Source organism: Colletotrichum lupini, chromosome 2, assembly GCF_023278565.1.
Source record: "Colletotrichum lupini chromosome 2, complete sequence".
Lineage (NCBI taxonomy): Eukaryota > Fungi > Ascomycota > Sordariomycetes > Glomerellales > Glomerellaceae > Colletotrichum > Colletotrichum lupini.
Window position 1 is genome coordinate 6436693 of NC_064675.1, and position 20652 is coordinate 6457344.

Consider the following 20652-nt stretch of genomic DNA (forward strand, 5'->3'; position numbering starts at 1 on the left):
TGCTCAGATTGTGACATGAAGACCTTTCCTGGACCAAGCGTAGTCCTACCAAGTCACTACCAGTGGTCGAGACAATCTATCCACGATCGGAATGACATCTCATCTAGCCAGGAGACTTTTCTGTGTGACAGACATGCAGATCCAGTATCAACCTCTGGCAAAACATGCCACCTAATTCCCAACAGGGCAAGCCATCGCAAGCGAGCGAGATCGCAGTCAGAGCCCCTGGGTGATGAAACAATCGATAGCCTTAACGGAGAGTGCGCAACTGTAAATGATGGCAGACAAGTGGAAGGGGAGCTTCATCACGTGGAGGCAGAGCCATTGCCGAGCAAAAGACTTGCCTGTCCTTTCTATAAGTATGATCGGATCACGCACCTCCACTGTGCTCGCTTCCACCTGAAGAGAGTTAAGGACGTTAAGCAGCATCTTCTCAGGAAGCATCGGTTTCACTGCAAGACTTGTCACGAAGGCTTTAAGGATAAAGAAAAGTGCAAAGCTCATGTCGATGCCGAGCAGTGCGATAGCAGGGCCAGTACCCGGTCGGCCGAGATCGATGAAGGCATTTCGGAGCATCAGGTAAACGATCTCTTGCAGAGGATGAATAGCGGCCCTAAGGGGGATGAACATTCCTGGTACACTATCTGGGATATCTTGTTCCCCGGACGATCCTTTCCCGCCTCACCATTTCTAAGGACCGAAGTGGAAGAAGTCATCTCGACCGTGTGTGACTTGTGGCACAAGAATGGTTCCAAGGTCTTGTCATCTCTTAATAACGGCTCATCGCCGACGGACTTGATAACCAGCACGGAGTTGCCCAGAGGAAGACCTTTCTCTCCCTTTAACTCTTCCACAGGTGAGGATTTGTTGTTGATCTTGGGCCAGCTCGCGAAAGTGAGTGCAACACAAAGCGAGGCCGATGAGACAAGCCTCACTAAATCGCGTTTCTACCCTTCGTCGCCTGCAATTTACTCCCCGCCCACGTCGGTCATGACTCTAAGCGCCGTCGACGACAAAGAGAGGTGGCAGCTTGGTCATGCGATGGTGTCTTCTCCTCTGAAAGTTGACGACTTGAACAATATAACACTTGGGTCGAGAAGGAGCACAGAGAAATGACGAAACCTCTGTATAAAAGACTTTTGGTCTAAAGTTGTACTTGAACCAAGAAATTTACGCGTTGATACCAACAAAATATGAACAGGACACGATTCGTATTTGGGTCGATTTCACTTCAGATTTAATCTTTTAAATGACACCAATCTGACAGTTTGGAGCAGCTCAGCAGGTCCCAACACTCAAGCATTACTTAGACCAGACCTTCTGCCATCGACATTTCATCATCTTTATCTAGAATCTCGTATGAAGATAAACGTTGATCAGCGTAGCTCTAAGCCGAATATAGTTCTTGATTTTCATCACTTGTGGCAAAACTGTGGGATAAAAATGGACAGGGGGCCTCACCGCCAGCATATGCTCGCGAATAAAGGACACCGAGGCTTTGTAATGTTGGCATCTTCGGGCATCTTCTTTAGAATTGAACTCCAACTACTATCTCCAATTTTCAGTATTGAAATACACGACACATTGAAGAAAAATAACACGCGTACAGTTGGACTAGAATCCAGCCTTGACTTCTCCAACAACCTCCCAAGTCAGCTATGGCAACTGCTGGTATTTCAGCAGTGTCGACTACCTTATGATTGGAGCAATCTAAGTCTGGCGGGTGATTTCAACATTTCGTCCACCAAAATATTGATAACCTCCCGAAGTACCGCTTCATCGAGCCTGATCAGACTTTCACTTCCTACTCCGATCGTTTTCTTTCCTCTGAGCTTGTAAGACTGGTAAAAGTTCCTGAAATAGGCCACCTCAGAGCCCATTGTGTCGCTCAGAAAAGGAGACTTTGGTGGCTGTTGAGTTGTTGAAGAATTCAGAATCTTCCAGACTGCAAACCACTGCTTTTTGCGACCAGGAAGCTGTTGAGTGCGTGCAATCAGATAATCTTGATCTTCTGTGACGCCCCCGAAAATAACTTCACCTAAAGACTCACAACCGCGACTGATGATGTGTTTGTCTCGTAGACTAGCGTTGCAGAATGTATGAGCACAAACTGGGCAGTTGTAAGGGACCCGGTGCGCCGTCCAAATATGATCTTTGACATCTGACATTGTAATCAAAGCATCGACTCGCAGACATTGAAGATGCTCCCAAGGGCTATCGACAAACAAGGGACATGCAAATTCGGTAGATCGAGCGCGAATGTCTCTTCGTTGAGATTTCCGTGACCCACGTCTACCCGAAGTGATGGGAAGTGTGTTTGTTTTGCTTCGTCGCTTCTCCCTTCCTGCGTCGTGACTGACAATGTGCTGGTATGTCTTGAAACTCTTGTGCGCCTTCCTAGCTAGACTTTTGACAAGTATGTTGTCATCCGCCAGAGCTCTGTAACTAGCAAATGACTGCTTTGCTGATGTCGCCGTAGCCGCCTTCGTGGAACTGCCAGCGGTGTTGTCGTCAAGAGATTCTGGGGTGACAGCCCTAGCGGACGATGGCTCGACGAAAGTGTCTGGATCGAGACCAGTTGGTATAGCATCAAGAATGCATTCTTGCTTCACTGATGTCTGACCTGCTTCCTGGGACTGGTTTCTTTGATGTTCAATCGTCGGAGACTTTTCTTCACGCATCGAACCTGCACAATTCTTTTCAGAATCGTCGACGGGGGCGCGTTGCTGCAAAGGACTCCCGGTACTTGAGGGATCATCCTGTATAGGAATGCCGTCTATCGAAAGTACAGTGTTCTTGTTGCTAATCGACCGTGTGCGAGTCTTCGAGTTTCGTAGGTGGTTGAATCGAGTCGCTTTGACAGAGCCGTTAGTGAAGTCACCCGCATCAATCGTGATTCGCATGGCTTTCGCATGCTCAGTTGCAGAGGCTGTCTGTATCGCGCTAGGCTCCACACGATGATATATTCCAGATACGCCTCGGCGGATCAAGATGCCGCATCTCTGTGCTAGTAGGTAGTCGTAACTGCGCAAACGTGCTCCGTTCCCAAGGTCAAGAAAGATGGTGTCCTCGCTTTCAACAATGCAATTACCTTCTACTACGACCCCGTCGCGACTCCTAGAAATAGTGAAGGTTCTGGCGTTTTTGAAAGGGACACCGGCAAATTTCGTCCTCCCAAACCAGCTAAACTCATCGGCTGAATTGGCAAAAATGCCTCGAGGAATTGAACCGTCAAAGCTGGTCCAAGCGAACAACGACATATCGCCTGTCTTGTCTAGAATTGCCCCCTGAAGGTTCCGGAATGCTAATTGTTTACCCTCGCCGTAAATTATTGGCAAGGTGACGCCAAAGATGCCAAGAAGAGCGTATGACGAATCCTCGCCACGAGTATCCTTCTTTCCTGCTGCCCAAGACATCTTGCGTGCAACTGAAAAAGAATGTATAGGTCGTGATGTATCTCTGGGTATGTCTTCTATGCCTGTGACACGCTCTAAGAAAGATTGGAAAGCGAGCGAAGAAGTGTCCCCTCGAAGGTGCCAATTGCAGTCATAGAAGTAGATTCTCTTAGGGAACAGGAGTTCTTGAAGACTCCAGGATCGATTCCAGAACAGAGATTTCTTCCAGGTTTTTGCACATTCGTAAGGCGGGCAGCAGGGCAGATCGAATAGGTAAACGAAGCAAATGCGCGCATTTTGAAAATATTCCGAAAGGGAGTTGATGGCATGAGAGACCTCATCAAACGAGTTTTTATCGATACATAACGAGTCAATCCAAATGTAGTCCAGACCATTCTGGCGTGCAAGGAGACAAGCATTGTCGATGACTGCTTTGCGGCTTATGTTATCGGGCAAGCTGGCCGAGTCGTATGCGTCCCACTCATCATGTCCAGGGGTCGAGTAAACATGAGATAAGATGGCATAGTCAACTAGTAAAGGGAAGCTGTGATTTGATATCTTTCTGGTCGTGCAATGTACGAGCTTCATTTTCGTAGGTGTTGGTGATGGAGATTGTGGCCCGAGGTCGGTGGGAAGGACGTGTTTGAGGGTGCGTTGCATATGAGCTGGACAGAAGTGAGGAATTGGGGCCCAGAACTTTTATATGACAGAGAACGACTGCGTCACTTTCCGACAACTGATGTAGCCTTGTGAACGTGTAGTTGTGTGCACAGCTGTGCACTGGGCTAGTGTAGCCTGACGCTGCAAGAGGCATGGAAACGCCTCGCGAATGGCCCGTTTGAAGTGGTGGCATGCCGTTCTGGCCCGCATGGAACATCTGAACAACTTCGATCGGGGCGTCTTTGTGGTGCGATAGCGCCACATTAGAACTCTACGCGTGTACCTGAGTACTTGTGGTAACTACATGTACTGTTTGCTCCCCGGCCTGTTCGAAAGGTTTTGAACTTATAGCATGTACTACCCAGTCTTATGAATGAATTTTTTGCAAACTCGCGAGTGTTGCCATTTGATTGGAAGTGCGACATTCAAATGTCGACTACCATTGATACAACCACTATTTGGCGGACAACGAGGCGAAGCAGTCCACAGGTAATGAATCAAGACGACAAGCCATTCGCAGATACTCCAGCCAGAAGTTCATCGTCGACACTTCATGCCTGTTCCTTGAATCGTGAACCCATATGCAAGGTCTACGCTTAAGATGGAACAATGCCATAGACGCCTTGAATGCGGTAATACTGGTTGCATGTAGTCAAATGACACACATCACTGCCCTTACCGGCATGCGACGCCACACGTACCGTTGGGTAGCCCAGGTACTTTGCTGAATAAAGAAGAAAGGTCTACTAAGGCGCCTGTTTATATCACGGGGAAAGACAAACAATTCAAGTAAATGGCGCAAAGAAAAGAGCTGTTCTGGTACAGAGCAAGCCTATCGCATCGAACAGCATCGGTGCCACATGCATAGTTGGGTTCGTATTACAAGATAGTGCGGATGATGAGGGTGCCTACCCACACCGAGGGTCTTGTGATGTGACCTTGTCCGCGGATGGCCGGGAGATTCTACGCTGAGAATCCTCAGCCCTATGGCTGAACCAAATGATCATGGACACCGGCTTTGTGAGGGTCTCAGGCAAGCTTTGTGGCCTGACTGCATTTGACGCCCAAGTGGAAAGGCAATTGAGGCGGTGGGCCAAGGTTTGACAGGTCGGCTGAACAGCGAAAACAAAGAGAATGATGAACCCTATTTCGCCGCTGGAACCCGGTATTGCCAATTCCGCCAACCTTTGCAAGTGTCTGAGGCCAGGCTGGAATGCTCCGAAACAAAGCCGTCCGAGAGCACGATGAAAGATCCTCAGAACTGTTCATCTAGCTCTAGGAGGTCAAAAGATGCCGAGCAAAGGCGGGTAAGGTGAGCAGTCAACATGGTTCATGTTGGCCGAGATTATGTCTAATCCGCCCGACGAGCAATACCCGACTTGAATATCCAAGTATATTGCCAGCGGCTAGTACCTCTCAAGTGACCTAAAATCGCACGTATCGAGGAACACCTGATTATGAACTCTCCAGGATTATGTTTTGATATCCGCTCAGGAATGTATTAGGGGCAGTTTTGAGCTAGGCTGAGGCCTCACGAATAAGCATGGGTCCAATTCCAGCATCCCATGATGACACTAACTACTGTGTCTTTGGTAGTGGCGCAACAGCCGCAAATCCATGTAGCGACAATCGGTTTACTGCAAAGCCAACATTTTGATTTGAAAAATGGTGGGCATTGTTGGCAGTCTGATTGAGAGGTTGAGAGGGCGCATCCATGGAGGGCCTCCGTGAAGTGCGACGCTGGTGAGGGGCATGTGAGTGGCATGCCTGCGCAGACACAGGCGCACGTTTGAGTCGAATGAGACGTGCAGTTGAGTGTCTCATCCACTGCCCATCCCATCTCTTCTTATCCTTCACTCTCGACTTACTCACTTTCTCATTCTCACGAAACTCATCACGTTATTTCATTCTTGATCATCATTCCCTTAAAACCCTCACGGCTGATGACTGAAAACGTCTCATTTAAAATGAGTTGAGCTAGCTGCGGGTCTCCGAGACATCCCCGAGGTCGGAGGGGCCCTGGAGACGGAGCTGGTGCCCCGCGGCTGTTTTTAGTGTTTGACTCATCGCTTTCAGGAGTGAGAAAACCAAAGGCTACTAATGAGAATTTCTGAGTGAGGAAGAGTCAACATCCCTTCAAGTTCGACCAAACGCCCCTTTTCAACCCAATCAACCAACCCATAAATCAGACATTCAACATGGCTCCCGCCTCTCACGACCACATCCTGACGCTCTCGTGCCCGGACAAGTCCGGCATCGTCCACGCCGTGACGGGGGTGTTTGCGGCCGAGAAGCTCAACATCCTGGACCTCCAGCAGTTCTCCGACCCCGTATCGGAAAAGTTTTTCATGCGCGTGCACTTTGGGCCGACCGAGTCCGAGTCGACGGAGCACCTCAAGGGCCCGTTCGACGCCCTCGCCGCCGATCTCCAGCTGGACTGGTACCGCATCCGGCCCGTCGCCCGGAAGCTGCGCACCCTGATCATGGTCTCCAAGATCGGACACTGCCTCAACGACCTCCTCTTCCGCGCAAAGTCGGGCCAGCTGCCCATTGACATCCCTCTCATCGTCTCCAACCACAACGAGTACCAGGGCCTGGCCGGCAACTACGGCATCGACTTCCACCACTTGCCTGTCAACAAGGACACCAAGGCTGAGCAGGAGGAGGCTATCCTGCGCCTGGTCAAGGAGAACGACATTGAGCTCATCGTTCTGGCCCGCTACATGCAGGTCCTGTCACCCAAGCTGTGCGAGGCCATGTCCGGCAAAATCATCAACATCCACCACTCCTTCCTGCCATCTTTCAAGGGCGCGAAGCCCTACCACCAGGCCTACGAGCGCGGTGTCAAGATCATTGGCGCGACGGCCCACTTCGTCACGGCTGACCTGGACGAGGGCCCGATTATTGAGCAGCGCATTGCTAGAGTTGACCACTGCATGAGCCCCAAGGACCTTGTCGAGGAGGGATCCAATATTGAGAGCCAGGTTCTGGCTGCCGCAGTCAAGTGGACTGCTGAGGGACGCGTGTTCCTCAACAAGACCAAGACGGTTGTTTTCAATTAGGCATCAAAAAGGATAGGGCATTAAACGGAAATGATAAATAAAAGTTGGTCTTTTTTCCTGCACCTCGCAATATCCATCTATTTTACATTATTCTGCTCTCTTGTCTCCGCCTCCCTTCTCTGACACATCTCCCTTCTCTCCCTTCTCATGACGACCCCAGTTGCCGTCAGGTAACTCGAAAACCAAGTCGCTGAAACCAGGGCTGCTATTCATCGGCGAATTGAAAGGCGACGGTAACTCTTGAGGTTGTTGCTCGCCTAAAGCGGACTTCCGATCATGGTGCTCTAATTCTGATATTGGCACCCCTTTTCCATCCATCTCAGCCTTGCCACCAGTGAAGATATCTGCATCATGTAAACCACGCCCGCTTTCATTTTCGTTTTTGTGTTCTCCATCGAAATTCCTCTTTCTCCGAGCCCGCCAGCAGAGGAACCATATCATGGCCACCATCGCAACCAAGCCACATCCACCCGCGACTGCAATTCCTGCTATTGCACCTGTTCCTAATCCGCTTGGAGAAGCGGAGTTGACGCTGGCGGTCTCGGATGGTGTGCCTGATGTTGCTCCAGTTCCTGCCTCCACCTCTGTCCAATATTCCCGCCAGGTATCGACAAAGGTATCCGCAGGTCTCGACCGTAAGTCTTCAGTGTTATCCGGGACAATGAGCTGTTCTGCCATTCCTGGCCCTGGTGCTTGTGCCATGAAAAATCGCTCTCGGTCATAGTTGAAACCGGTGAAAGCACCTTGCAGAAAAGCTCGACCTAACGTATATCGGTTCAGTGATGAGGAAGCCACGATGTCCGATTCAGTCCATGGTTTGCAAGGCCAATAAGTATCCACCCCCCAGTTCACATAGTTCTCTCTGGCGGGCATTCGATCTATTGTGAGATTCAATAGCCTGAAAGGAATCTTTATAGTAATATTCCGGAAATTTTCGTCTGCGAATACGAAGGTCATGGAAGCCGGAGAGTTGACGAAGCGCGTGGTGCCGACGGGATCTGAGTGAAACTCCCACACATACAATCCGATTTCTGGCACCCAGCGGACGGGTAGGTGAGAAGCAGCAGCCTCGCATACCTCTGGAGGAAGATACAAGTAAGGGGCAGCCGCATTTGGCAGGACCATGGCAGACCCGGTAGGGCCACCGTACTTGTCAGCCATACTTTGAACGGCGGCAGGGAGACTTTCGCTTTGCCATACGCTTCCAACAGATGTGTTGTATGGCGATGGTCCTGCTTCAAAGTCGAGAAGTACGTCCACAAGTATCACCCGAGGGAGAGTGGAATCTAGGCGAAACGTCCCTACGTCTCCTAGAATGCGGTTTTCTTCATAGCCCCCCAATATCAGCGATCCTGTCTGGCCCAATGTGACGCTTCCCAAATGCATGTACCAAGAGCTATTGGCGATGAAATTTTCCGACGTCATTTGGTCGGTGATGCTGTAAATGGAGTTGGGATTGGAATAGTCGTAACTAAGCTCATCGCCCAAGCCAATCGTTCCGACGGGTACGGTTTCATTCGAGATGTTTGAGTATGCTGTCGGGTACAGATTGGGGTTGTAAATGTCGATGGTAATGTCTGCCCAATAACTTCTTTTAATGTCGTTCATGCGCGAAAGCAGGTTCGTGCGCTGTCGATATACCTTGCTCATGGTATTCTTGTCAAGTCCGAGAGGCCAGTCATCCATGAGTGCGACGGCGCTCGCGTTTGATTTGAGGACGCTTCCTCTGGATGCAGTACCGTTGTAGCCTCCCCCTTGTTCCACAGAAATCATCATGCTGTCTGTTGAACCCGTCGGCCAAAGGAAGTAAGCAATAGACCCGTGATCAAGAGACCCCGGCGTGTCCGAAAGCCCTATCGCTCGCCATGGTCCATCTGGGCCAAATGAGCTTGAGTTCACCCCTAATTCAGGGTCCGTCGACCAGTAAAGGCGCCGGTATTGGCTTCTCACGCATGTTATCCATGAGAGAATAACCACCAACAATATGCCGTCGCGCATCTCGATAGAGAAAGTCGATAGTGACGTCGGAGGAAAGATTCCAATTACCAGATAACAACTGATGGCTGGTAAGAAAAAGGAGAGACGTGAGATGTCCTTTGGCAGTCCCAGGAGGGGTCGTGAAGGCGGGTCAACGAAGCAAAATAGAAGTTCCCTCTTAGTCTAGAAGAAGTTTCTGCAGGGATATCTGTAATACATTGTCGGGAAACAGCAATCTCCCTCAAGTCTCGGAGGCGATGTTGCTTGGATGATTTTGAGTTGCATATGCATGTTGGAGCAGACAAAGCTGTTGGTTGGCGGAGTAGGCTTGGCCGCCCCGTCACGGTGGCTGCGCCTGCGTATCGTGTGACAAACATGACGGGTACTAGGAGGCTTCCGTGGAACGTAAAGAGTACTTGGTGGTCAAGTCTACAGGCGCAAGGCGGAAAAGCAAGCTGATAGTCAGGCGGTCGGTATCTTGGCAGGCTGCGGCGTAGAGCTGCATGTTGGTCCAGGGGTTCATACGGAGAAACATGGACGAAAGTTGCCTAAGTTGGTTATACTTTGGGTTCGATGGCATCATACGAGTCCTAGATATTCCCATCAAAGGCCAAACAAGTTCTTCTGCATGTCTGTACCCACCCAACTTTGTCCTGTGCCCTTCCGTGTCTGCTCAGCTCTCGACCCAACACCTCCGAGACTATTTTCAAATAGTTCTGTCTTCCGAGGATCATCTATATGCCCATAATCTATTCGGAATATTCAGGAGATAAGAAGCGGGCTGCGGCTTCCCGCGCTACAGTGCTTCTTAGTCTGAAGATAGCAGTGATATTTGTATCACGAGGCTGGTGGGCAGACGGGTAGGCGCGCAGCACAAGTGATCGACGTCGCCGAGGGAACAGGGAGGTACATGTAACCAACCGCGCCGCAATCGTACTTATCAAGAGAGTTCTAGTGATAAATCAACAGACCCGTGTGCTCCAAGAATAGAATCAACTTTGAGCTAAGGCTACTCCTCCCTTTCTCTTGCATCTAGGCATGCAGCCGAGAAAGCCGTTATGGCCGATGAAGGCGAAACTCGGCCGTAACAACGACTACCTTAACCTTCAAAGTCCCATCTTTCATTTCGAGTACTTGAAAAAGTGTTCTTCGTACGCGTATCACGCCCACCGATATCATTGACCTTAAGAAGAGAACGGAGAAGTGAAACTACCATCAGAAGTAATGGACTTGGCTACTTGTTTGGAGCAGGTAACTTGGAGTTACATTATCTATCCTAAAGCAAGAAACCGCGTGCATTGGCCTCAAAATGGGCAGGAACCTAGGGCCTTGAATAGAGGCAGCAAATACCCTTGGAATTGACCATCACATCACATAACTTCACTTGCCTCATCGATCATCAAGCGCGCAACAAGAAATGGCACCCGAGAGACTGGGCGGTTCAGTGTGGAAGTCTATCCATGTCGCCGAAGACCCAGTAAGGAAGGTAATTGATCGGATGGAGCTAGCAGCAGAAAGTCTGCTAGCACATTAAAGACACGACCACTCACCCTCGGCACTGTAGTAAGACGAGTGCCCGGTTCCGTTTCGCTCTTTGTGTGACACAATCGTTGGTATTATGTTGTCATTAGAATTGAGAGTTACTTAGGTAGATTGTCGGCGTAGGAATCCTGAACTAAGAAATAGTATTTCCCTTAATCCAACCAAAGTCTCATCTTGGACATATAATCATTACAATGCTTTACGCAACGAGGCCAGCAACGAATGCAGCCGCGGCCGGGGCATCCTGCTCGTAGTTCCTGTGGTCAGCAGTGATGATGATACCGCCGTCGCAGATGTTGTCGCCGTCATGGCAAATAACCTTGACCTTGGAGGCAGGGATGCTGCCAACAGGCTGGCCATCGAACGGGTCGCCGAAGATGAGGACTACATAGTACAAGCTGTCAGTAAGCGGATCTCAAGAATATTCAGATTAGGAATTCTGTAGACTGTAGACATACCGGCAGAGACACGGGCGGTCTGGGCCGCGGTGAGCTTGGACGCAGCGTTGTGGACGAGCTGGCCACCCTGGCTGTAGCCGGACATGACGATCTTGGTGCTGGGACACTGGGTCACAGCCTGAGGAGAGCCTGTTAGCTTGAAGAAACACCCTGCATGAAGGGTCTTGAACTTACGCGAGCAACCAAGTTGGCCATGGTGGTGCTGCCAGCTGCGTCGCCGCCGGCGAGGAAGCCGAGAATGCTAGCGGAGTAGTCGACACCCTGGACAGCCAAGTTGGAGGTTCCGACGAGACCGGCAAGGGCGTTGAAGAAGACGGGTCCCTCGGAGCCAGCCTCACCAACGTTGCCGGACTGAGTGGTGCCACGGGCCCAGATCAAAGTAACCTTGCGGCAAGCCGTGCCGTCGGTGAGCTGGTTGAAGGTGTCGCCGTTGTACTGGCGCTTGGAAATCGCGGGGCTAAGAGCGGCGGTGTCTTCGGGCTTGACGGAGTAAGCGGCGTTGTAGTAAGCCTCAAGCTCGGCGATGGGGAAAGACCCAATCTCGCTGCGAGCGACGGGGACGCTCTCGAGAGGGGCAGCGAGGGCCGTGGAGGCCGCGAGGAAGAGTAGGCTGGCCTTCATTGCGACGGTTCGGGGACGATGGCAGCTGCTGGACCTGGGTTGCTTTGAGAAGCAGAAGGGACTTGTCGGGCTTGGGAGTCTGGAGCTCTGAAGATCTCTCCTGATGCTGGATGCCGGGGAACAGGAGCTACTTTATATGCCCTCAACTCCATCTCCCGCGACTACCTTATGCGGAGCTTCGCACCTGTTCATGATCGAGATGGGCGCGCCTCACGCGCCGGCAGGGTTGCTGGGCCAAGCCTTGGCTGTCGTTGTTTGCTTCAGTCCCTCTCTCAGTTTGCAATGCGTCGCAGGGCCAGGGCCAGCATCGACCATTGGTGTCCACCAACGGTGTAGCAGTGCGACTCGAAAGCTTGGCCCGAGCCCCATTTCGGCCAGTGCATGGCTTCTTGACGCCTGCCATCTAGTGCCATTGACCAGTCAGACGAGTGCAAAACCAGGAACGTCGGTCTTCGAAGAGGAAGCTGGGACGGCTGAAGCAAGTTTCCCCAATTTGTCCTGCAGATTGACTAGCCCACTATAGCACCTCGGCCCGCACCGGTCTCCGTTTGTGCAGCTGATATTGAGTTGTCAAAACTCTTGGATGTCTTAAGGGAATCGTCGAGGGGTCAGCAACGGCCACGGCCTGCGCGGATGACAGCTGTAGGTGAAGTCTGGAGTTGGAAGTGATCATCCTGACTCTGATAGTGACCCCATGGCGTCATGATGCAACTTGATAGGCCCGGCAGTTCGCAGTAAATCTCGGGACCGGGGGGGCGCCTACCAAGCCACCAACCTGTCATTGAGTCCCGTGGCAGTTGAGGGTTGCGTTGACCGGCTCCCAGACGGGGCCAATGTGACATCGCCTCGGGGATGTCGGCCGATTGAAGGTAAGCATATCGGCGTCGAATCCCAAATCGTAACGGAGTTCTGCCGCTCATCGCGGGGTAATCGAGGCACTTGTGATAGGAGTTTGGGGATTGGGTGTCACGAAGAACACGTGGGTTATGAGCCGAACATTGACCTTCCACTTTGACGGTGGAGTCCCGCCCCCAAGAGCTTGAGGGTGGGAGCTATGAATAATGAGGTATGACCGCCGGGCGGTAAAGCAGCTTAGCAAGAGGAATCATTTGCTCAACTGGCGTAATTGATGGCCTCTTTGGGAGTTAGCTGAAAGTTAATCAGCGGGACCCGCCGAAAGCTTCGCATTGATTACATACTACAGGACAAAAAAAGAGTAATACGCGATTTTGATTATGATATTGATAAGTTGCGCAATAGACAAGAGGTGGTATTATTGAGTTTCACCTCATAGTCTTTGCGAGTTGCAAGTCAGGTTACGGTGGGGCTTTAATGAAATCCGGAACCAGACAAGAAGTTTCTTTTGTGGAGGTTTCACTCGTCCACAAAGAATCCAGAGCAGCGATGTCAATGTCGAGTGAGAAATAGTCCTCAAATAGCTCGCCACCATCAACAATTGGAAACCATATTCTGTCTCATTGGAGTAGACGTACTTCAACACAACGTATGCTTCCAATCCCACTTTAATGGCTCATCTCACCCTCAACCAATGATACTCTTAATGTCGAGTTCGATTGATGGAACTGCACTCGAGTCACCAGGCATAACAAACGTAATGTTCCAGAATTCAAATCCACTGCCTGATGTTAGTACGAAGTTCCGAGGGACTTTGGGAGATTGAGTGAACTCACTGAATAATTGAACAGGTACCGCCAACAAGGCCACAGAATCCAATTCCCGGCTGTGGATTCACCGAACCACTGACGCTAACTTGTATACCTTCAAGATCGTCTAACCCGGAGATATCTCTCTTCCCACCAAGTGGATTGGAGCTCACAAGAAATGTAAAAATACTGGTGGAATTACCGCGGGGGTATGACAGGCTGAGATGCCCAGGACTCACATCCACATTCAAAGCCTCTTCAGTGCCATGGAGAACGGCATAGCCGACGCTGCCGTCGTTCCTAGCCCACTGCACCACCGCAGTAGACCATTGAGAAGGATCTTCGCGAGGACCACCGAGTGTATCCTCATCATAAGACTCGGCTCCAATAGTGAGGTTGGCCGACAGCCAGGTCGTGATATTTCGGGGAACGGAATCGTGAGGGGGCGAGAAAGCGGCAGTCTCATACATGTGCTCACCAGGGAAAACGCTAAGCTTCTCCACAACGTCCGATGGTACAAGAGCATCATGGAAAGGTGCCAAGACAGAGATGAGCGGCGCGTATTCGAAGTCGTCTGCATGCGCCATGCTCCAGGTCTGTGAGATGCCAGGGGCCCTGTCTTTACCGACGAGAGACCAGATGTAAATGTTGATTATGGCGACATATTGGTTCATGTCGAAACCGTAAGTCCTATCCCATGGTCCAGCGACGTTGCGGAGGTTGGCATTGTACATGGCAGCAATGGATTCCCAAATGACTTTGATCATGCGACCACCATGCTGGCCCATCAGTGACGAGTCTGATGGCATGTACTTGGCCCATAGGGTAAGCGAATAGATGCTGACGCCTGCGTACGTTGGGCTGTTAAATTCAGAGAGTGTGCCGTTGCGGTCAAACAAGTCTAAGATCTCTTGGGCGTACATTTCGCCGGCAGCTGTCATGTTTGAGTCGTTGAGTGTACGACCTGTCCACCCGGTAGCAATGGCGCGCATGATGGCCGGGTTGCTGTAAGAAGGGTAGAGATTGTCGTCATCAACTCCACCAACACGGTAGCTGTCTCCGATGGTGTTGTTGTACATGCTCTCAAGAATAAGATCCTGTACGTCGCTTGAAAGAAGATGCCTAAACTCTTCATAAATGACGATGAGAGTTGTGCCAATGAAACCTCGCCAATTAGGGTCCCAAGTATTGTAAATCTTCAAAAACGGTCAGCGTCACAACCGAAACTTGGTATCTGCGCGAGGGGAAAGATACTTACGCTCTTGGGATACGCCGCTGTACCAACAGTTGGCTCCTCTGGATAAACAGTGTAGTCGCCATACCTGGATGAAACTTTGTCGTAAGTTGAAATTCATCTTGAGACTCTTGATGGCAGGGGGCACTAACCATTGTTCCTCGGGAATTTTCTTTTGATCTCGGATTACGTTCTTGATGATCTTGGTGGCATGAGCCACATCGTCGCCGATGTTACGCTGCAGGAGACCAGCTGCGTACCAGACTGAGGATCGTGTCTCGTGCTTTCCTGCCGCAAGTGGGTAGTAGAAGAAATGAAGATAGCCGGCTGCAGGGTCATAGATCTTATCTAAGAAGTCCATGGACTCGGTGAACAAGTCCTTTGTGAAGCCCGATAGCTCAACTGCAGTAGCCCGCTGCTTCAGGCCCAAGGCGCTGAGCAAGCCTACCGCAACGAGACTCTTTGTCGACAGCCACATTTTGATGAAGATAATATCCCAATCTTTTTGGGACGTGGATGAGAACAGCGCGTTGGAATATTATTGCTACAAATCCGTTTAACTCCTCAACTTCACTTATAAATAATGTTTGAATCCGGCAAAGACCGGTACAGCAGTATCACAGGCCAGTGCCGGCTTCGGCGAGAGCGAGTCGTTCTCATGAGCGAACATCTCGGATCGTCTCCTCATAGTACATGCTATTGTTACTCCAGAGAGGGGGCCTTGTGGAGGCGTAGTGAATGGTGGGGTATCGTCCTTGGCTGGTGACGTGCCGATCTCGACGTTCCGACTAGCCTCTGTGTGCCTGTGCCGGTTCGTAGTGCGATTGTACATGCATGCCGTTTAACCGAGAAAGCCATGATAGTAATCATGGGTTTTCTCGTCCTAAGGTAGCTTGGAATCCTGCGATCGGCAGATAGTGCTCGGACTCCCGCATAGAAATACCGGTTTGATACACCGGGCGGTTCCGGGCCGGTTGCCCGATCGGTGGGAAGCCCGAAGCAGTCTTCTCAACATGAACCACTACCGGCATTCAATAAGCCGGTAGATAGAAAGCCCTCGAATCAGCGGTGGACCTATATTCAAGAACAACAGTTTGAATCGATTTTGTTAATTGATTGCACTAATATGGAAAAGAAGGAGGTATCTGGCAGTTTTCTTTTCGCCGACTCTGGACAGGCCAATGTCCGGGGACGCCAAGCTGTCCAGTCGGTCGCTGTGGACTCTGCTCAAGTCACTCGACTGATCTAATCTAAGATTGCCAGAATTGGGAGCGATACACTCAGATCTGCCCTTTCTGCCGTTCGTTCGAGCATCTATCTGTCACAAGAATGAGGTTGCCTGAAGGAATTGCTAAACACGAGGAGAAGTAATACGGTAATAGACGTCCCACTTTAATGGCATTGTCAACCATCATCGACAATCCGCTTCATTTTCTGACATAGTTTAGGCACCTTGCAGTAGTATGAATGACTTCAGATACGGGTACAATAGTCAAGGCTGGGAAATTGGACATCGCATTCCGTTTTATTTTTATCCGAAATGGTTGTATCTGGCTCATCCCCAGATGCGCTGAGCTATGAATGTCTCTCATTAATGCAGAGAGCTTATTTCAGTGCGTGACAACTAGCTTTGGATGCAAAAAGATTGAATGTATAGCCTTCTTGCAGCGAACGATTATTGGTGGTTCTGGCCAAGGCAGAAATGCTCAATACTAGGTCCTGGGAATCGATCTTTTTGCAACCTGGTTAAATTAGTACGTTGTCAACCTGTTTTGGATTCGATTCTTCTGGTAAAGCGTAGCTGACTAGCTTTGGGCATGGGACCGAACGTGAAATTCGTGACAGATGACATTGGGGAGCCTTGGACTTATGACAAGCCGTTTGATTACATCCATAGCCGCATTATGGCGTCTTCCATCGGCGATTGGGAGAAATACATACAGAAATGTTTTGAGTTAGTCAGGGTCAGCCTTACTCGTTGCCTTGCTAAAAAACTCTAGCAACCTGAATGCTGGCGGGTATCAGGACCTCAATGAGTTCGACATCATTCCCACATCCGACGACGGATCGTTGAGGGAAGATTCCGCAATATGGAATTAATCTAAAATTATCAAAGAAGCTGCTGCGATATTTGGACGCCCATTAAGGGATGTTGTGGGACTAGCAGACCTGATGAAGGGCAATGGCTTCAGGGATGTCTACATCAAACGATATAGATGGCCAACCAACGTATGACCTAGAGACCCTAGGCACTAGGAGTTAGGACTTTGGAATAATGAGAACATCACATCTGGGTGGGAAGGCTTCTGTATGGCGCCGTTCACGAGGGCGAGGAACTGGACGAGGGAAGAAGTTCTGCTGCTCATGGACCAGGTTCGCTATGAGTTCAACGACAAAAGTATTCATACATACTTAAACATGTAAGCAGAAATTCTGAATCTCAGATAGACTCTTGCTAACAGTGCTCAGATGGTCGATTCACGGCAGGAAGCCTACGGCAGAAGCGATAGGGTTTGGGGATGGCGACTGAGTGATTTGGGTAGTTGAGAATAATTCATCTGCCAATGCTGGTCTCTTTCCATTCTCATTTTCGAACTTATGATCACTCTCTCAAGTACAAAGCCGAATTGTGGCAGTTTTAGGCCGTAAAAGCTGCTGCGTGGGTTGCTAGTTGAGATTAAATTCAAGCCTGCATCTATAACGCAGTTCTGTTACATGTTGAGTCGTTTCAGACGGAGTTCTGACGAAGTTCTTCTGATGATTGCCCAGAAATATGTCCTAAACTTTCTTTCCTTGCTCAAGTATCAGACTTTCTTTGCGGTCTTTGCTCACTGGCCACTCTGTTCGCTAGTTGCACTGTCCTCATTGTCCACCTACAGCAACTTTGGTACTTGAGGCTGAGTGCTCAGTAACATTGTAAATGCGAATCCCACATGATTCGGACCATGGCAAATCTATTGTGCCCATTGATCTCATCGAACTTGTATCGTGTGGTTCTCTGAAATATCTATCTGATTGAGTTCAAACAGAACATGCTGTGGCGCCTTTCTGTCAAGCTTGAATTAAGCATCTGGGGACTGAATGGTCTCGGTTCAGACTGCCGTCTCGGAGACTTGGCTGTCTAAACCTTATTGGATATATGCTTTTCGTCCAGTGTCGCAGCCTTGGCGGCTTCTTCCTGTCTGGGATGCGATACGTTCCCAAGTCAAAGTATATTCCGTGTGTCTCTTTTTCGGGGATTTGAGCAAACGCCCTTCCGATGTCGACATCCTCATGCGGGCTTTCTTTAGTCCCAACGCTGCGGTTCCGATATCCTCGGATTCCCCGATTTATGCTTATGGCGATCATTCTCCAGCTTCCTGTAGCTGGTCGTCCTTGCAGCTCGACGCCCGCCAATGACATGCGGTCCTGGGTTTCATCCTAAAACAACTTGCTCTGCTATCATCTGAAGTCAATTCCTCTTGGGTGTTCCCCAACGGACATTAGAGTTGGTGATTTTCCGCTGATCGCAGGTAATGTCTTGGCATTGGCACACCCCCGGAAACTGCAGACGAGTCGGAGTGTAAGCCAGATGACTCGCCTGATGCTGCTGACGACAGCTTCGTTGACCAGATGAGCCCGAGGCTGCATCATCAAGTCAAGATTACACTATCACTGACTGTCGGAACCTTCTAGCCAAGTGAACTAGGTTTGACTGCGACGTTTACATTGTCTGAGATGCCGCTTCGTCAGGGACCACCTCACGAGACCGGCCACTAAGCCTCTGAGTTGCTGACTCTTCAGCATCTCTTTTCGATCAAAGAAGATGAGTATAAAACCGTTGGTAAATCCAACTGCATTCCATGTTCTATCCAGATCATCGCACCACCCAATCATTACTTTACTGTCTCTTCCACAACATCCGACAGGATTCGGATCTCTATCACTTTACTTACTTAATCTCATAAGACAATCATTCAACCTGACTCCTTGAATCGTTCAAGATGCGCCTTACACTCGCTTTACTTCTCTTCTTGGTTGTTCTCACTGTGGCTCTTCCAGTAGCCAATCCCGCCAATAATAAATCCTCCACCACCAAGGCAACTACGAAGGCAACCACTAAAGCACCCACTAAGGCAACAAACACAAAGCCATCTTCTGATAAGAAGAAACTTGAGAAGGGCATCAAAGATAATCTTAAAGCCGGCGACAAGGAGATCTCTGCCACTGAGAAGGCACAGAACGCTGCGAAGAAGAACGACGCCAAGGGCCTGAAGAAGGACGAAAAGAAGATCAATAGCGCATTGGATGAGGCAACCAAGGATCGTCAGAAGAACCAAAAGATCGCTGGTAATAAGGACCCTGCCCTGACCAAGGGACTGGGAAAGGTCGAGAATGCGCAGAAGGGTGCGAAGCAGACAGTCAATGGCTTGACTGGCGACCCTAAGAAGGACAAGGGGTCGTTGGATAAGCTCGATGCTACTTTCAAGAAGGGCAAGAAGACTAATGAGGAGAACCTTCAGGAGGTAAGTTATATCGATCATGATACCTCGGCGTTTCTGACTAACGCCGCTCAATCAGGCCAAGAAGAACTTCAACTAGTCCCATGGCATTGACTGTGATAGATTCAAATGCTTGGTCTATCATTGCAGAAGACATGCAAAGTCCCTGAATTATTCAGTTACAAAGTGATCAGAGAGAAGCATCAGTTGGGAAGCAATTAGATCAATTTTAAAGGCACAATGAATCCACTGGACACTCAAAGAAGATTCGTGGAAAATTAAATTGAAGCTAATCCATCGGTTACCCAAGTGCTCTTGATATATAACGCTGATGGCTCCCCATATGCAAGCCATTCATCTTCAACTGCATTGATATACCGTGGGAGGTATTCAAAACGTTCCTTGAAAGTACTCCGCGACCTGGGGTGGGAGCTGGCGATACGCTTCAAGCTTTGCATCGACGATAAGATCTTCAAGAGTTGCCTTCTCGTATCCTTGGACCTCCCAGATATCGGTTCCAACCATTTTAGCTTGCTGGCCAGTGCCCCATATCTTACGGCAGTACCAAGCCAGGGTGAAGAGACTACCTGATTTGAGCCCTTCTTCGACTTCGGAATTGACTCTCTCAAGACTCAAGGAGGAGAGACGAGGAGGAACGCCGTGCTTCTTTTCCAACGTGGTAGCAACATGTTCTCCAGTGACCTTCAACTCTGAAATTGAGATTGACCTATTTTGAAGCTGAGCAATTGGTGTCGAAGCGAAGATAGCAGCATATGCCGCGGCCACGTAATTTCTAGTGCTAATCGTCACATTGTTAAGCATTCGAATTTGCTCAGATTTCAGCATCAGCCGCGACTTACCATAAGTCCACAACCTCCTTGGCACTGTTTCCCGAGTATACGATTCTGTTACCGGGCAAGTCTACACCCATGCCACTGTTATGTCGATATTCTAGTCAGCCGAGATGAAGTTCAAAGGTTGAACGCGAGCAATAGAGGGTGATCTTACGGAGTGTTCAGTGCAAACTCTGCAAAGTTTCCAAGCAGTACCAGCGACGTTGGTATACCAGCGGCGATAGAAGCTTCCTCAACTTGGCGCTTAGCCTTGTTGACGCCGATCTTCAACCCTTGTTCGTCGTATCGACCCGCGAGCTCCGACGGCGAAAACAACTTGACTTCCGTCTTGGGTATGGCACTGATAAAGGCATGCTGTCGCTCAACGCCTTCGTGCCCGACCAGGGAGCTGTAAGACTGTCAGAGCGTCTGGTCGGGATGGGCTGGACCCGAATGATATCTCGAGGCCGAGAAGTACTTACATTACGATGTCAATGTCATGTAGGGCATCAACGAGGGCTTTCTCGTCGTCGAAATCCACCTCCACACTGGTGACGGAGGCGGGCAGGCTTGAGATATCGGATCCTGGTCGGTAAATGATTCGAATTGGTGCCCCTGATGCAATCAAGGCTTCGGTTATCTTGGAACTTGCCCAGCCTCGATGGCCGTAGATGGCGATACGATTGAGAGACGGCATATTGGGACTGAAAGATGAGAATTGCCAA

General features: G+C 49.9%; 10 protein-coding genes across 10 annotated transcripts; 4 read left to right on the forward strand and 6 right to left on the reverse strand.

Moving 5' to 3' along the window:
- Positions 1–15: 15 nt before the first annotated feature.
- Positions 16–1116, forward strand: CLUP02_04277 (uncharacterized protein; the record flags this gene model as incomplete). Its single annotated transcript, XM_049283293.1, has 1 exon — positions 16–1116. The coding sequence occupies one exon, from the start codon at positions 16–18 to the stop codon at positions 1114–1116; it is 1101 nt and encodes a 366-aa protein (XP_049140436.1).
- A 540-nt stretch (positions 1117–1656) lies between these two features.
- On the reverse strand, positions 1657–5382 carry CLUP02_04278 (uncharacterized protein; the record flags this gene model as incomplete). Its single annotated transcript, XM_049283294.1, has 11 exons — positions 1657–1689; positions 1746–1976; positions 2051–2058; positions 2108–4060; positions 4122–4295; positions 4339–4355; positions 4523–4693; positions 4753–4774; positions 4838–4887; positions 4974–5240; positions 5318–5382. 11 exons carry the CDS (start codon positions 5380–5382, stop codon positions 1657–1659), a joined length of 2991 nt encoding a protein of 996 aa, XP_049140437.1.
- Positions 5383–6253: 871 nt separating this feature from the next.
- On the forward strand, positions 6254–7117 carry CLUP02_04279 (formyltetrahydrofolate deformylase; the record flags this gene model as incomplete). Its single annotated transcript, XM_049283295.1, has 1 exon — positions 6254–7117. The coding sequence occupies one exon, from the start codon at positions 6254–6256 to the stop codon at positions 7115–7117; it is 864 nt and encodes a 287-aa protein (XP_049140438.1).
- Positions 7118–7204: 87 nt separating this feature from the next.
- CLUP02_04280 (uncharacterized protein) lies at positions 7205–8893 on the reverse strand (the record flags this gene model as incomplete). Its single annotated transcript, XM_049283296.1, has 1 exon — positions 7205–8893. The coding sequence occupies one exon, from the start codon at positions 8891–8893 to the stop codon at positions 7205–7207; it is 1689 nt and encodes a 562-aa protein (XP_049140439.1).
- Positions 8894–10835: 1942 nt separating this feature from the next.
- CLUP02_04281 (cutinase) lies at positions 10836–11715 on the reverse strand (the record flags this gene model as incomplete). Its single annotated transcript, XM_049283297.1, has 3 exons — positions 10836–11020; positions 11095–11212; positions 11269–11715. The coding sequence occupies 3 exons, from the start codon at positions 11713–11715 to the stop codon at positions 10836–10838; spliced, it is 750 nt and encodes a 249-aa protein (XP_049140440.1).
- Positions 11716–12323: 608 nt separating this feature from the next.
- Positions 12324–12635, reverse strand: CLUP02_04282 (uncharacterized protein; the record flags this gene model as incomplete). The annotated part of the gene is made up of 2 exons (XM_049283298.1): positions 12324–12427; positions 12479–12635. The coding sequence occupies 2 exons, from the start codon at positions 12633–12635 to the stop codon at positions 12324–12326; spliced, it is 261 nt and encodes an 86-aa protein (XP_049140441.1).
- Positions 12636–13257: 622 nt separating this feature from the next.
- Positions 13258–15091, reverse strand: CLUP02_04283 (uncharacterized protein; the record flags this gene model as incomplete). The annotated part of the gene is made up of 4 exons (XM_049283299.1): positions 13258–13351; positions 13407–14575; positions 14638–14701; positions 14766–15091. The coding sequence occupies 4 exons, from the start codon at positions 15089–15091 to the stop codon at positions 13258–13260; spliced, it is 1653 nt and encodes a 550-aa protein (XP_049140442.1).
- A 1339-nt stretch (positions 15092–16430) lies between these two features.
- CLUP02_04284 (TAM domain methyltransferase) lies at positions 16431–17143 on the forward strand (the record flags this gene model as incomplete). Its single annotated transcript, XM_049283300.1, has 5 exons — positions 16431–16567; positions 16614–16682; positions 16761–16809; positions 16870–17033; positions 17083–17143. 5 exons carry the CDS (start codon positions 16431–16433, stop codon positions 17141–17143), a joined length of 480 nt encoding a protein of 159 aa, XP_049140443.1.
- A 1453-nt stretch (positions 17144–18596) lies between these two features.
- Positions 18597–19194, forward strand: CLUP02_04285 (uncharacterized protein; the record flags this gene model as incomplete). Its single annotated transcript, XM_049283301.1, has 2 exons — positions 18597–19118; positions 19174–19194. 2 exons carry the CDS (start codon positions 18597–18599, stop codon positions 19192–19194), a joined length of 543 nt encoding a protein of 180 aa, XP_049140444.1.
- Positions 19195–19484: 290 nt separating this feature from the next.
- CLUP02_04286 (uncharacterized protein) lies at positions 19485–20624 on the reverse strand (the record flags this gene model as incomplete). Its single annotated transcript, XM_049283302.1, has 4 exons — positions 19485–19893; positions 19955–20029; positions 20103–20336; positions 20410–20624. 4 exons carry the CDS (start codon positions 20622–20624, stop codon positions 19485–19487), a joined length of 933 nt encoding a protein of 310 aa, XP_049140445.1.
- Between the last annotated feature and the right edge of the window lie 28 nt (positions 20625–20652).